We start from the raw sequence: 16,914 nt of genomic DNA, 5'->3' as shown, positions 1-16,914 counted from the left end.
CCTGACTCTGTGACTTACGCCCTGTCTCTCTGATGTACTTCCTGTCTCTGTGACTCACACCCTGTGTCTCTGATGTACTTCCTGTCTCTGTGACTCACACCCTGTGTCTCTGATGTACTTCCTGACTCTGTGACTCACACCCTATGTCTCTGATGTATTCTCTGACTCACTCCCTGTCTCTTTGATGTACTTCCTGACTCTGTGACTTACGCCCTGTCTCTCTAATGCACTTCCTTTACTCATGCCCTGTCTCTCTGAAGTACTTCTTGACTCTGTGACTCTCGTCCTGTCTCTCTAAAGAAACTTCCTGACTCACGCCCTGTCTCTCTGATGTACTTCCTGCCTTTGTGACTCACGCCCTGTCTCTCTGATGTACTTCCTGTCTTTGTGACTCACGCCCTGTCTCTCTGATGTACTTCCTGTCTTTGTGACTCATGCCCTGTCTCTCTGATGTACTTCCTGACTCTCTGACTCATGCCCTATCTCTCTGATGTACTTACTGACTCTGTGACTTACGCCCTGTCTTTCTGATGTACTTACTGACTCTGTGACTCACGCCCTGTCTCTCTGATGTACTTCCCCTGTGACTCAGGCCCTGTCTCTCTGATGTACTTCCTGTCTTTGTAACTCACGCCCTGTCTCTCTGTACTTCCTGACCCTGTGACTTACGCCCTGTCTTTCTGATGTACTTACTGACTCTGTGACTCACGCCCTGTCTTTGTGACTCACACCCTGACTCTCTGATGTACTTCCTGACTCTGTGACTTACGCCCTGTCTCTCTGATGTACTTACTGACTCTCTGATTTACTTCCTGTGTCCCTGATGTACTGCCTGACTCTGTGACTCATGCCCTGACTCTTTGGGGTAGATTTATCATAGTGCGAGCGACATGATACGATGAAGCGGATCATGTCCGCTGCTCATCGATAAATGCCCTGTCTCTCTGATGTACTTAATGACCAACACTCTGTCTCTCTAATTTACTTCCTGTCTCTCTGATTTACTTCCGGACTCTGTGACTCACGTCCTGTCTCTCTGCTGTACTTCACTTTCTAATGATGTCTGACTTGTATTCTTCACAGGAAACTCTGGTAAATTTGGGTGGTCTGCTTGTCAGTCTTATTGTTATTCCCCATGTGTCAGAGAATCTGTGGTGAGTATGAGATATTGGAAGAGTGAGCGTTCTCTCGCTGCATTATTGTCTCTTTCCACAGGCGTGTTATTTTCTTATATAGTTCTTCTTATTTTAGAAAGACACGTTTGTCATTGTAATATTAAGTTCTCTCTTGAGGATTCTGGGAGCACAAAGCATTAAAGGGACAGTCTATACCAGAATTGTTAATTGTTTAAAAAGATAGATAATCCCTTTATTACCCACTAGTCCTAAAGCCTGTGAACACGGGCCATTTCTTGCAGTACAGCAGTCCCACCCCTTGCTCTCTCTCCCCCCTCGCTTTTGCTCTCTCTCTCCCCCTCTCTCTTTTGCTCGCTCTCTCTCTTTTGCTCGCTCTCTCTCTTTTGCTCGCTCTCTCACTCCCCTCTTTTGCTTGCTCTCTCCACCCTCTCTTTTGCTCTCACTCTCTCCCCCTCTCTTTTGCTCTTTCTGCCCCCTCTCTTTGGGTCTCTCTCCACCTCTTTTGTCTCTCCCGGCCATCCACGCCCCCTTCGCGGCACACTGCTCGGCCACGCCCACCAGATCACATCCCCATCACGGCGCTCCTGTAGGCAACGCCCACCAGACCGCGCTCCCATAGGTCACGCCCATCAGACCACACCCCGCTGCAACGCCCCATTTGGCCATGCCTCTTGTCACGATTGGCCACGCCCCCATCGCGCTGCTCCTGCCGGCCACACTACACCACCTCTGTTGTCAGGATCCTAAAGGCCAGGTGTGTTTTGTTCTTGCGCTGTCTCTACTGCGCATGACAGCTTCGGACAAACACACTTGGCCTTTTATATTATAGGATTCCCTAGTTTAGCACAACCGACACAGTTATATGAATACACTTTTTACCTCTGTGATTATCTTGTATCTAAGCCTCTGCAAACTGCCTCCTTATTTCAGTTCTTTTGACAGACATCCATTTTAGCCAATCAGTGCTGGCTCACCTAAACTCCACGTGCATGAGCACAGTGTTATCTATATGACACACATGAACTAACACCCTCTAGTGGTGAACAACTGTTAAAATTCCCTGAGAGAAGAGGCGGCCTTCAAGGGCTTAGAAATTAGCATATGAACCTCATAGGTTTAGCTTTCAACTAAGAATACCAAAAGAACAAAGCAAAATTGGTGATAAAAGTAAATTGGAAAATTGTTTAAAATTACATTCTCTATCTGAATCATGAAAGTTTATTTTGGACTCGACTGTCTGATTTCCATGGGAATAGTATGTCATTAATTTGCTGAAGGAGAAACACGTTACAGTGTAGTGACTACAAGTGATCATAATGACAATGCAGTAAATCCATTGTGAGATAACTGAAGGGTTATTACGTACACAATGACTTTATGGTACCTCAGTAACAGCAGGGAGTTAGGGAAGGGTTATTACGTACACAATAACTTTATGGTACCTCAGTAACAGCAGGGAGTTAGGGAAGGGTTATTACGTACACAATAACTTTATGGTACCTCAGTAACAGCAGGGAGTTAGAGAAGGGTTATTACTTACACAATGACTTTATGGTACCTCAGTAACAGCAGGGAGTTAGGGAAGGGTTATTACGTACACAATGACTTTATGGTACCTCAGTAACAGCAGGGAGTTAGGGAAGGGTTATTACGTACACAATAACTTTATGGTACCTCAGTAACAGCAGGGAGTTAGGGAAGGGTTATTACGTACACACTGACTTTATGGTACCTCAGTAACAGCAGGGAGTTAGGGAAGGGTTATTACGTACACAATGACTTTATGGTACCTCAGTAACAGCAGTTAGTTAGGGAAGGGTTATTACGTACACAATAACTTTATGGTACCTCAGTAACAGCAGGGAGTTAGGGAAGGGTTATTACGTACACAATAACTTTATGGTACCTCAGTAACATTAGTTAGTTAGGGAAGGGTTATTACGTACACAATGACCTTATGGTACCTCAGTAACAGCAGGGAGTTAGGGAAGGGTTATTACGTACACACTGACTTTATGGTACCTCAGTAACAGCAGGGAGTTAGGGAAGAGTTATTACGTACACAATAACTTTATGGTACCTCAGTAACAGCAGGGAGTTAGGGAAGGGTTATTACGTACACACTGACTTTATGGTACCTCAGTAACAGCAGGGAGTTAGGGAAGGGTTATTACGTACACAATGACCTTATGGTACCTCAGTAACAGCAGGGAGTTAGGGAAGGGTTATTACGTACACACTGACTTTATGGTACCTCAGTAACAGCAGGGAGTTAGGGAAGGGTTATTACGTACACAATGACTTTATGGTACCTCAGTAACAGCAGGGAGTTAGGGAAGGGTTATTACGTACACAATGACTTTATGGTACCTCAGTAACAGCAGGGAGTTAGGGAAGGGTTATTACGTACACAATGACTTTATGGTACCTCAGTAACAGCAGGGAGTTAGGGAAGGGTTATTACGTACACAATGACTTTATGGTACCTCAGTAACAGCAGGGAGTTAGGGAAGGGTTATTACGTACACAATAACTTTATGGTACCTCAGTAACAGCAGTTAGTTAGGGAAGGGTTATTACTTACACAATAACTTTATGGTACCTCAGTAACAGCAGTTAGTTAGGGAAGGGTTATTACGTACACAATGACTTTATGGTACCTCATTAACATTTCTGAGGCTTGTTTCAGCAGTAAGCTGTATATCAGTGTCTTGAAATAACTCGTCCATAGCAGAAATGAAATCTTCTAAGGAGCCTAAAATTGGATCTTGGGTCTCTAGGAATTTGTCAGCCCATGTTCTGGGGTCCCCCCTGAGGAAGGAGATAGTAGTCATAACCTTCACTCTCTCAGTGGGGTATGTTTTAGGCCTCATAGTGAAGAGGAGGTAGCAGGCATTTTTAAACTGCCTATAATTTTTACGGTTTCCAGAAAATAAGTCAGGGAAAGGAATCTGTGGTTCAATAATCGCTTCAGTCTGAGTAGCATTTAATGCTAAAGAGTCTTTTATAATACTTCTTAAGGATGCATTTTCAATTTGCAGGTCATGTAATCCCTGAGCTAGTTGATCAACTTTTTGAGTTAAGTTGTAAACAATCTGGCGTAGGTCTGCTGGTTCCATTTTGCAAGGCTTAGTATTATATAAGGAAACTGTTTAGATTGGAGATTGGAACGCAACTGCAGTACCTAAAAGTATGTGGAATGTCTCACTTAACTGATAAAATCCTCTATGAGTGAAAAGGATATTCCTCAGTCAAAGTGATTATGCTCAGATTGTTAGAAATGACAAACCTCACAGAATAATCTGCAGGAGAGTTTTAGGTGATGTTATCACAGATGTTCCAAGATAATAGCAAACAAGCCAAATATATAAACCTGAGTAGCAACACTTCATAGAAGCACAGTAGGAGGAAGCAGCTGCACAAAGTGGATTAAACACAGGCACAGTTCATATTAAGAAGCAGCTTAGGCAGTGTAGCAAGCAAGAGAACAGAATGTATACTGTCCGGTACTGTAAAGCAGTTAAAGGTACCTGAAAGTTGTCTTAGTGGCAGGCTTGTGCGAGTTGGTCCGGAGCTGTTTGTCAGTGATCTGAAGCTGGTGCCGGGGAAACCGGAAGTGACGTCACGCTGCAGCGGAGTTGTGTAGTGCTGACAGGCAGCGTTAGGGGAGAGAAGGCAGAAGTGCTGTAACAAGACGGTAAGTGAATGAACTTCAATGAAGTGGTTGATAGTACATTACCGCACTGAGAGAGGCTTTTAGAGTTGCAAGGTATTCTCCTGAACACGGCTGTTAGATGAGTCAGGTGAGAGTAGAAAGTAGTCTCAAAACAGAGAATTAAGCTTCTTTGGAAACCTCTGGGGAACGTGAGAGAAACTTCAAAGCTAGTATCCTATAAACAAACAATACTAAGCACAGGTTGAGTGGTGCACAGGTGTCTTAAAGGAGAGTTATCCAATCAGGAGAGAGTGGGCGTACTGGAGAGGTGGAGTAGAATGGTGAACCCTGACAGGTTATTACGTACACACTGACTTTATGGTACCTCAGTAACAGCAGGGAGTTAGGGAAGGGTTATTACTTACACAATGACTTTATGGTACCTCAGTAACAGCAGGGAGTTAGGGAAGGGTTATTACGTACACAATGACTTTATGGTACCTCAGTAACAGCAGGTAGTTAGGGAAGGGTTATTACGTACACACTGACCTTATGGTACCTCAGTAACAGCAGGGAGTTAGGGAAGGGTTATTACGTACACAATGACTTTATGGTACCTCAGTAACAGCAGGGAGTTAGGGAAGGGTTATTACGTACACAATGACTTTATGGTACCTCAGTAACAGCAGGTAGTTAGGGAAGGGTTATTAATACACACTGACCTTATGGTACCTCAGTAACAGCAGGGAGTTAGGGAAGGGTTATTATGTACACAATAACTTTATGGTACCTCAGTAACAGCAGTGAGTTAGGGAAGAGTTATTACGTACACAATAACTTTATGGTACCTCAGTAACAGCAGGGAGTTAGGGAAGGGTTATTACGTACACAATGACTTTATGGTACCTCAGTAACAGCAGTTAGTTAGGGAAGGGTTATTACGTACACAATGTCCTTATGGTACCTCAGTAACAGCAGTTAGTTAGGGAAGGGTTATTACGTACACAATAACTTTATGGTACCTCAGTAACAGCAGGGAGTTAGGGAAGGGTTATTACGTACACAATGACTTAATGGTACCTCAGTAACAGCAGTTAGTTAGGGAAGGGTTATTACGTACACACTGACTTTATGGTACCTCAGTAACAGCAGGTAGTTAGGGAAGGGTTATTACGTACACAATGACTTTATGGTACCTCAGTAACAGCAGGTAGTTAGGGAAGGGTTATTACGTACACAATGACTTTATGGTACCTCAGTAACAGCAGTTAGTTAGGGAAGGGTTATTACGTACACAATGACCTTATGGTACCTCAGTAACAGCAGGTAGTTAGGGAAGGGTTATTACGTACACAATAACTTTATGGTACCTCAGTAACAGCAGTTAGTTAGGGAAGGGTTATTACGTACACACTGACTTTATGGTACCTCAGTAACAGCAGGGAGTTAGGGAAGGGTTATTACGTACACAATGACTTTATGGTACCTCAGTAACAGCAGGGAGTTAGGGAAGGGTTATTACGTACACAATGACTTTATGGTACCTCAGTAACAGCAGGGAGTTAGGGAAGGGTTATTACGTACACACTGACCTTATGGTACCTCAGTAACAGCAGGGAGTTAGGGAAGGGTTATTACGTACACAATGACTTTATGGTACCTCAGTAACAGCAGGGAGTTAGGGAAGGGTTATTACATACACAATAACTTTATGGTACCTCAGTAACAGCAGTTAGTTAGGGAAGGGTTATTACGTACACAATGACCTTATGGTACCGCAGTAACAGCAGGGTGTTAGGGAAGGGTTATTACGTACACACTGACTTTATGGTACCTCAGTAACAGCAGGGAGTTAGGGAAGGGTTATTACGTACACAATGACTTTATGGTACCTCAGTAACAGCAGTTAGTTAGGGAAGGGTTATTACGTACACAATGACCTTATGGTACCTCAGTAACAGCAGGGAGTTAGGGAAGGGTTATTACGTACACAATGACTTTATGGTACCTCAGTAACAGCAGGGAGTTAGGGAAGGGTTATTACGTACACACTGACTTTATGGTACCTCAGTAACAGCAGGGAGTTAGGGAAGGGTTATTACGTACACAATAACTTTATGGTACCTCAGTAACAGCAGGGAGTTAGGGAAGGGTTATTACGTACACAATGACCTTATGGTACCTCAGTAACAGCAGGGAGTTAGGGAAGGGTTATTACGTACACAATGACCTTATGGTACCTCAGTAACAGCAGGTAGTTAGGGAAGGGTTATTACGTACACACTGACTTTATGGTACCTCAGTAACAGCAGGTAGTTAGGGAAGGGTTATTACTTACACAATAACTTTATGGTACCTCAGTAACAGCAGGGAGTTAGGGAAGGGTTATTACGTACACACTGACTTTATGGTACCTCAGTAACAGCAGGGAGTTAGGGAAGGGTTATTACGTACACAATGACTTTATGGTACCTCAGTAACAGCAGGTAGTTAGGGAAGGGTTATTACGTACACAATGACTTTATGGTACCTCAATAACAGCAGTTAGTTAGGGAAGGGTTATTACGTACACAATGACCTTATGGTACCTCAGTAACAGCAGGTAGTTAGGGAAGGGTTATTACGTACACAATAACTTTATGGTACCTCAGTAACAGCAGTTAGTTAGGGAAGGGTTATTACGTACACACTGACTTTATGGTACCTCAGTAACAGCAGGGAGTTAGGGAAGGGTTATTACGTACACAATGACTTTATGGTACCTCAGTAACAGCAGGGAGTTAGGGAAGGGTTATTACGTACACAATGACTTTATGGTACCTCAGTAACAGCAGGGAGTTAGGGAAGGGTTATTACGTACACACTGACCTTATGGTACCTCAGTAACAGCAGGGAGTTAGGGAAGGGTTATTACGTACACAATGACTTTATGGTACCTCAGTAACAGCAGGGAGTTAGGGAAGGGTTATTACATACACAATAACTTTATGGTACCTCAGTAACAGCAGTTAGTTAGGGAAGGGTTATTACGTACACAATGACCTTATGGTACCGCAGTAACAGCAGGGTGTTAGGGAAGGGTTATTACGTACACACTGACTTTATGGTACCTCAGTAACAGCAGGGAGTTAGGGAAGGGTTATTACGTACACAATGACTTTATGGTACCTCAGTAACAGCAGTTAGTTAGGGAAGGGTTATTACGTACACAATGACCTTATGGTACCTCAGTAACAGCAGGGAGTTAGGGAAGGGTTATTACGTACACAATGACTTTATGGTACCTCAGTAACAGCAGGGAGTTAGGGAAGGGTTATTACGTACACACTGACTTTATGGTACCTCAGTAACAGCAGGGAGTTAGGGAAGGGTTATTACGTACACAATAACTTTATGGTACCTCAGTAACAGCAGGGAGTTAGGGAAGGGTTATTACGTACACAATGACCTTATGGTACCTCAGTAACAGCAGGGAGTTAGGGAAGGGTTATTACGTACACAATGACCTTATGGTACCTCAGTAACAGCAGGTAGTTAGGGAAGGGTTATTACGTACACACTGACTTTATGGTACCTCAGTAACAGCAGGTAGTTAGGGAAGGGTTATTACTTACACAATAACTTTATGGTACCTCAGTAACAGCAGGGAGTTAGGGAAGGGTTATTACGTACACACTGACTTTATGGTACCTCAGTAACAGCAGGGAGTTAGGGAAGGGTTATTACGTACACAATGACTTTATGGTACCTCAGTAACAGCAGGGAGTTAGGGAAGGGTTATTACGTACACAATAACTTTATGGTACCTCAGTAACAGCAGGGAGTTAGGGAAGGGTTATTACGTACACAATGACTTTATGGTACCTCAGTAACAGCAGGTAGTTAGGGAAGGGTTATTACGTACACAATAACTTTATGGTACCTCAGTAACAGCAGTGAGTTAGGGAAGAGTTATTACGTACACACTGACTTTATGGTACCTCAGTAACAGCAGGGAGTTAGGGAAGGGTTATTACGTACACAATGACTTTATGTTACCTCAGTAACAGCAGGGAGTTAGGGAAGGGTTATTACTTACACAATAACCTTATGGTACCTCAGTAACAGCAGGGAGTTAGGGAACGGTTATTAAGTACACAATGACTTTATGGTACCTCAGGAACAGCAGGGAGTTAGGGAAGGGTTATTACGTACACAATGTCCTTATGGTACCTCAGTAACAGCAGGGAGTTAGGGAAGGGTTATTACGTACACAATGACCTTATGGTACCTCAGTAACAGCAGTTAGTTAGGGAAGGGTTATTACGTACACAATGACTTTATGGTACCTCAGTAACAGCAGGGAGTTAGGGAAGGGTTATTACGTACACACTGACTTTATGGTACCTCAGTAACAGCAGGGAGTTAGGGAAGGGTTATTACGTACACACTGACCTTATGGTACCTCAGTAACAGCAGGGAGTTAGGGAAGGGTTATTACGTACACAATAACTTTATGGTACCTCAGTAACAGCAGGGAGTTAGGGAAGGGTTATTACGTACACAATGACTTTATGGTACCTCAGTAACAGCAGGGAGTTAGGGAAGGGTTATTACTTACACACTGACTTTATGGTACCGCAGTAACAGCAGGGAGTTAGGGAAGGGTTATTACGTACACAATGACTTTATGGTACCTCAGTAACAGCAGTTAGTTAGGGAAGGGTTATTACGTACACAATGACTTTATGGTACCGCAGTAACAGCAGGGAGTTAGGGAAGGGTTATTACGTACACACTGACTTTATGGTACCTCAGTAACAGCAGGGAGTTAGGGAAGGGTTATTACGTACACACTGACTTTATGGTACCTCAGTAACAGCAGTTAGTTAGGGAAGGGTTATTACGTACACACTGACTTTATGGTACCTCAGTAACAGCAGGGAGTTAGGGAAGGGTTATTACGTACACAATGACCTTATGGTACCTCAGTAACATCAGTTAGTTAGGGAAGGGTTATTACGTACACACTGACCTTATGGTACCTCAGTAACAGCAGTTAGTTAGGGAAGGGTTATTACGTACACAATGACCTTATGGTACCTCAGTAACAGCAGGGAGTTAGGGAAGGGTTATTACGTACACACTGACTTTATGGTACCTCAGTAACAGCAGGGAGTTAGGGAAGGGTTATTACGTACACAATGACTTTATGGTACCTCAGTAACAGCAGGGAGTTAGGGAAGGGTTATTACGTACACAATGACTTTATGGTACCTCAGTAACAGCAGTTAGTTAGGGAAGGGTTATTACGTACACAATGACTTTATGGTACCTGAGTAACAGCAGTTAGTTAGGGAAGGGTTATTACGTACACAATGTCCTTATGGTACCGCAGTAACAGCAGTTAGTTAGGGAAGGGTTATTACGTACACAATAACTTTATGGTACCTCAGTAACAGCAGTTAGTTAGGGAAGGGTTATTACGTACACACTGCCTTTATGGTACCTCAGTAACAGCAGGGAGTTAGGGAAGGGTTATTATGTACACAATAACTTTATGGTACCTCAGTAACAGCAGTTAGTTAGGGAAGGGTTATTACGTACACACTGACTTTATGGTACCTCAGTAACAGCAGGGAGTTAGGTAAGGGTTATTACGTACACACTGACTTTATAGGTACCTCAGTAACAGCAGGGAGTTAGGGAAGGGTTATTACGTACACAATGACTTTATGGTACCTCAGTAACAGCAGGGAGTTAGGGAAGGGTTATTACGTACACACTGACTTTATGGTACCTCAGTAACAGCAGTTAGTTAGGGAAGGGTTATTACGTACACAATAACTTTATGGTACCTCAGTAACAGCAGGGTGTTAGGGAAGGGTTATTACGTACACACTGACTTTATGGTACCTCAGTAACAGCAGGGAGTTAGGGAAGGGTTATTACGTACACAATGACTTTATGGTACCTCAGTAACAGCAGGGAGTTAGGGAAGGGTTATTACGTACACAATGACTTTATGGTACCTCAGTAACAGCAGGGAGTTAGGGAAGGGTTATTACGTACACACTAACTTTATGGTACCTCAGTAACAGCAGTTAGTTAGGGAAGGGTTATTACGTACACACTGACTTTATGGTACCTCAGTAACAGCAGGGAGTTAGGGAAGGGTTATTACGTACACAATGACCTTATGGTACCTCAGTAACATCAGTTAGTTGGGGAAGGGTTATTACGTACACACTGACCTTATGGTACCTCAGTAACAGCAGTTAGTTAGGGAAGGGTTATTACGTACACAATGACCTTATGGTACCTCAGTAACAGCAGGGAGTTAGGGAAGGGTTATTACGTACACAATGACCTTATGGTACCTCAGTAACAGCAGGGAGTTAGGGAAGGGTTATTACGTACACACTGACTTTATGGTACCTCAGTAACAGCAGGGAGTTAGGGAAGGGTTATTACGTACACAATGACTTTATGGTACCTCAGTAACAGCAGGGAGTTAGGGAAGGGTTATTACGTACACAATGACTTTATGGTACCTCAGTAACAGCAGTTAGTTAGGGAAGGGTTATTACGTACACAATGACTTTATGGTACCGCAGTAACAGCAGGGAGTTAGGGAAGGGTTATTACGTACACAATGTCCTTATGGTACCGCAGTAACAGCAGTTAGTTAGGGAAGGGTTATTACGTACACAATAACTTTATGGTACCTCAGTAACAGCAGTTAGTTAGGGAAGGGTTATTACGTACACACTGACTTTATGGTACCTCAGTAACAGCAGGGAGTTAGGGAAGGGTTATTATGTACACAATAACTTTATGGTACCTCAGTAACAGCAGTTAGTTAGGGAAGGGTTATTACGTACACACTGACTTTATGGTACCTCAGTAACAGCAGGGAGTTAGGGAAGGGTTATTACGTACACACTGACTTTATAGTACCTCAGTAACAGCAGGGAGTTAGGGAAGGGTTATTACGTACACAATGACTTTATGGTACCTCAGTAACAGCAGGGAGTTAGGGAAGGGTTATTACGTACACACTGACTTTATGGTACCTCAGTAACAGCAGTTAGTTAGGGAAGGGTTATTACGTACACAATGACTTTATGGTACCTCAGTAACAGCAGGGAGTTAGGGAAGGGTTATTATGTACACAATAACTTTATGGTACCGCAGTAACAGCAGGGAGTTAGGGAAGGGTTATTACGTACACAATAACTTTATGGTACCTCAGTAACAGCAGGGAGTTAGGGAAGGGTTATTACTTACACAATGACCTTATGGTACCTCAGTAACAGCAGTTAGTTAGGGAAGGGTTATTACGTACACAATAACTTTATGGTACCTCAGTAACAGCAGGGAGTTAGGGAAGGGTTATTACGTACACAATAACTTTATGGTACCGCAGTAACAGCAGGGAGTTAGGGAAGGGTTATTACGTACACAATGACCTTATGGTACCTCAGTAACAGCAGTTAGTTAGGGAAGGGTTATTACGTACACAATAACTTTATGGTACCTCAGTAACAGCAGGGAGTTAGGGAAGGGTTATTACGTACACAATAACTTTATGGTACCTCAGTAACAGCAGGGAGTTAGGGAAGGGTTATTACGTACACAATGACTTTATGGTACCTCAGTAACAGCAGGAAGTTAGGGAAGGGTTATTACGTACACAATGACTTTATGGTACCTCAGTAACAGCAGGGAGTTAGAGAAGGGTTATTACGTACACAATAACTTTATGGTACCTCAGTAACAGCAGGTAGTTAGGGAAGGGTTATTACGTACACAATGACTTTATGGTACCTCAGTAACAGCAGGTAGTTAGGGAAGGGTTATTACGTACACAATGACTTTATGGTACCTCAGTAACAGCAGGGAGTTAGGGAAGGGTTATTACGTACACAATGACTTTATGGTACCTCAGTAACAGCAGTTAGTTAGGGAAGGGTTATTACGTACACAATGACTTTATGGTACCTCAGTAACAGCAGTTAGTTAGGGAAGGGTTATTACGTACACAATGACTTTATGGTACCTCAGTAACAGCAGTTAGTTAGGGAAGGGTTATTACGTACACAATGACCTTATGGTACCTCAGTAACAGCAGGGAGTTAGGGAAGGGTTATTACGTACACAATAACTTTATGGTACCGCAGTAACAGCAGGGAGTTAGGGAAGGGTTATTACGTACACAATAACTTTATGGTACCTCAGTAACAGCAGGGAGTTAGGGAAGGGTTATTACTTACACAATAACTTTATGGTACCTCAGTAACAGCAGGGAGTTAGAGAAGGGTTATTACGTACACACTGACTTTATAGTACCTCAGTAACAGCAGGGAGTTAGGGAAGGGTTATTACGTACACAATGACTTTATGGTACCTCAGTAACAGCAGTTAGTTAGGGAAGGGTTATTACGTACACAATAACTTTATGGTACCTCAGTAACAGCAGGGAGTTAGGGAAGGGTTATTACGTACACAATAACTTTATGGTACCGCAGTAACAGCAGGGAGTTAGGGAAGGGTTATTACGTACACAATGACTTTATGGTACCTCAGTAACAGCAGTTAGTTAGGGAAGGGTTATTACGTACACAATGACCTTATGGTACCTCAGTAACAGCAGTTAGTTAGGGAAGGGTTATTACGTACACAATAACTTTATGGTACCTCAGTAACAGCAGTTAGTTAGGGAAGGGTTATTACGTACACACTGACTTTATGGTACCTCAGTAACAGCAGGGAGTTAGGGAAGGGTTATTATGTACACAATAATTTTATGGTACCTCAGTAACAGCAGTTAGTTAGGGAAGGGTTATTACGTACACACTGACTTTATAGTACCTCAGTAACAGCAGGGAGTTAGGGAAGGGTTATTACGTACACAATGACTTTATGGTACCTCAGTAACAGCAGGGAGTTAGGGAAGGGTTATTACGTACACAATGACTTTATGGTACCTCAGTAACAGCAGGGAGTTAGGGAAGGGTTATTACGTACACAATGACTTTATGGTACCTCAGTAACAGCAGGGAGTTAGGGAAGGGTTATTACGTACACACTGACTTTATGGTACCTCAGTAACAGCAGGGAGTTAGGGAAGGGTTATTACGTACACAATGACTTTATGGTACCGCAGTAACAGCAGTTAGTTAGGGAAGGGTTATTACGTACACAATGACTTTATGGTACCTCAGTAACAGCAGTTAGTTAGGGAAGGGTTATTACGTACACAATAACTTTATGGTACCTCAGTAACAGCAGGGAGTTAGGGAAGGGTTATTACGTACACACTGACTTTATAGTACCTCAGTAACAGCAGGGAGTTAGGGAAGGGTTATTACGTACACAATGACTTTATGGTACCTCAGTAACAGCAGTTAGTTAGGGAAGGGTTATTACGTACACAATAACTTTATGGTACCTCAGTAACAGCAGGGAGTTAGGGAAGGGTTATTACTTACACAATAACTTTATGGTACCTCAGTAACAGCAGGGAGTTAGAGAAGGGTTATTACGTACACACTGACTTTATAGTACCTCAGTAACAGCAGGGAGTTAGGGAAGGGTTATTACGTACACAATGACTTTATAGTACCTCAGTAACAGCAGGGAGTTAGGGAAGGGTTATTACGTACACACTGACTTTATAGTACCTCAGTAACAGCAGGGAGTTAGGGAAGGGTTATTACGTACACAATGACTTTATGGTACCTCAGTAACAGCAGTTAGTTAGGGAAGGGTTATTACGTACACACTGACTTTATAGTACCTCAGTAACAGCAGGGAGTTAGGGAAGGGTTATTACGTACACAATAACTTTATGGTACCTCAGTAACAGCAGGGAGTTAGGGAAGGGTTATTACGTACACAATGACTTTATGGTACCTCAGTAACAGCAGTTAGTTAGGGAAGGGTTATTACGTACACACTGACTTTATAGTACCTCAGTAACAGCAGGGAGTTAGGGAAGGGTTATTACGTACACAATAACTTTATGGTACCTCAGTAACAGCAGGGAGTTAGGGAAGGGTTATTACGTACACAATAACTTTATGGTACCTCAGTAACAGCAGGGAGTTAGGGAAGGGTTATTACGTACACACTGACTTTATGGTACCTCAGTAACAGCAGGGAGTTAGAGAAGGGTTATTACTTACACAATGACTTTATGGTACCTCAGTAACAGCAGGGAGTTAGGGAAGGGTTATTATGTACACAATGACTTTATGGTACCTCAGTAACAGCAGTTAGTTAGGGAAGGGTTATTACGTACACAATAACTTTATGGTACCTCAGTAACAGCAGGGAGTTAGGGAAGGGTTATTACGTACACACTGACTTTATGGTACCTCAGTAACAGCAGTTAGTTAGGGAAGGGTTATTACGTACACAATGACTTTATGGTACCTCAGTAACAACAGGGAGTTAGGGAAGGGTTATTATGTACACAATAACTTTATGGTACCGCAGTAATAGCAGGGAGTTAGGGAAGGGTTATTACGTACACAATAACTTTATGGTACCTCAGTAACAGCAGGGAGTTAGGGAAGGGTTATTACTTACACAATGACCTTATGGTACCTCAGTAACAGCAGTTAGTTAGGGAAGGGTTATTACGTACACAATAACTTTATGGTACCTCAGTAACAGCAGGGAGTTAGGGAAGGGTTATTACGTACACAATAACTTTATGGTACCGCAGTAACAGCAGGGAGTTAGGGAAGGGTTATTACGTACACAATAACTTTATGGTACCTCAGTAACAGCAGGGAGTTAGGGAAGGGTTATTACGTACACAATGACCTTATGGTACCTCAGTAACAGCAGTTAGTTAGGGAAGGGTTATTACGTACACAATAACTTTATGGTACCTCAGTAACAGCAGGGAGTTAGGGAAGGGTTATTACGTACACAATAACTTTATGGTACCTCAGTAACAGCAGGGAGTTAGGGAAGGGTTATTACGTACACAATAACTTTATGGTACCTCAGTAACAGCAGGGAGTTAGGGAAGGGTTATTACGTACACAATAACTTTATGGTACCGCAGTAACAGCAGGGAGTTAGGGAAGGGTTATTACGTACACAATGACTTTATGGTACCTCAGTAACAGCAGTTAGTTAGGGAAGGGTTATTACGTACACAATGACCTTATGGTACCTCAGTAACAGCAGTTAGTTAGGGAAGGGTTATTACGTACACAATAACTTTATGGTACCTCAGTAACAGCAGTTAGTTAGGGAAGGGTTATTACTTTATGGTACCTCAGTAACAGCAGTTAGTTAGGGAAGGGTTATTACGTACACACTGACTTTATGGTACCTCAGTAACAGCAGGGAGTTAGGGAAGGGTTATTACGTACACAATGACTTTATGGTACCTCAGTAACAGCAGGGAGTTAGGGGAGGGTTATTACGTACACAATGACTTTATGGTACCTCAGTAACAGCAGTTAGTTAGGGAAGGGTTATTACGTACACAATAACTTTATGGTACCTCAGTAACAGCAGTTAGTTAGGGAAGGGTTATTACGTACATAATGACTTTATGGTACCTCAGTAACAGCAGTTAGTTAGGGAAGGGTTATTACGTACACAATGACTTTATGGTACCTCAGTAACAGCAGGGAGTTAGGGAAGGGTTATTATGTACACAATAACTTTATGGTACCGCAGTAATAGCAGGGAGTTAGGGAAGGGTTATTACGTACACAATAACTTTATGGTACCTCAGTAACAGCAGGGAGTTAGGGAAGGGTTATTACTTACACAATGACTTTATGGTACCTCAGTAACAGCAGGGAGTTAGGGAAGGGTTATTACGTACACACTGACCTTATGGTACCTCAGTAACAGCAGTTAGTTAGGGAAGGGTTATTACGTACACAATAACTTTATGGTACCTCAGTAACAGCAGGGAGTTAGGGAAGGGTTATTACGTACACAATAACTTTATGGTACCGCAGTAACAGCAGGGAGTTAGGGAAGGGTTATTACGTACACAATAACTTTATGGTACCTCAGTAACAGCAGGGAGTTAGGGAAGGGTTATTACGTACACAATGACTTTATGGTACCTCAGTAACAGCAGGGAGTTAGGGAAGGGTTATT

General features: G+C 42.7%; 1 protein-coding gene across 1 annotated transcript in view; it reads left to right on the top strand.

The window, feature by feature from the left end:
- The window catches only part of RUSF1 (RUS family member 1), a gene marked incomplete at its 5' end in the record, with an annotated part of 166,614 nt that overhangs the window by 97,785 nt on the left and 51,915 nt on the right, over nt 1-16,914 (top strand). The window contains 1 exon segment of the mRNA XM_053694386.1: nt 1,084-1,154. Coding sequence (XP_053550361.1) covers nt 1,084-1,154 — 71 coding nt within the window.

Source organism: Bombina bombina, chromosome 11 (genome assembly GCF_027579735.1).
Source record: "Bombina bombina isolate aBomBom1 chromosome 11, aBomBom1.pri, whole genome shotgun sequence".
Lineage (NCBI taxonomy): Eukaryota > Metazoa > Chordata > Amphibia > Anura > Bombinatoridae > Bombina > Bombina bombina.
This window is presented reverse-complemented; position numbering and strand designations above follow the sequence as displayed.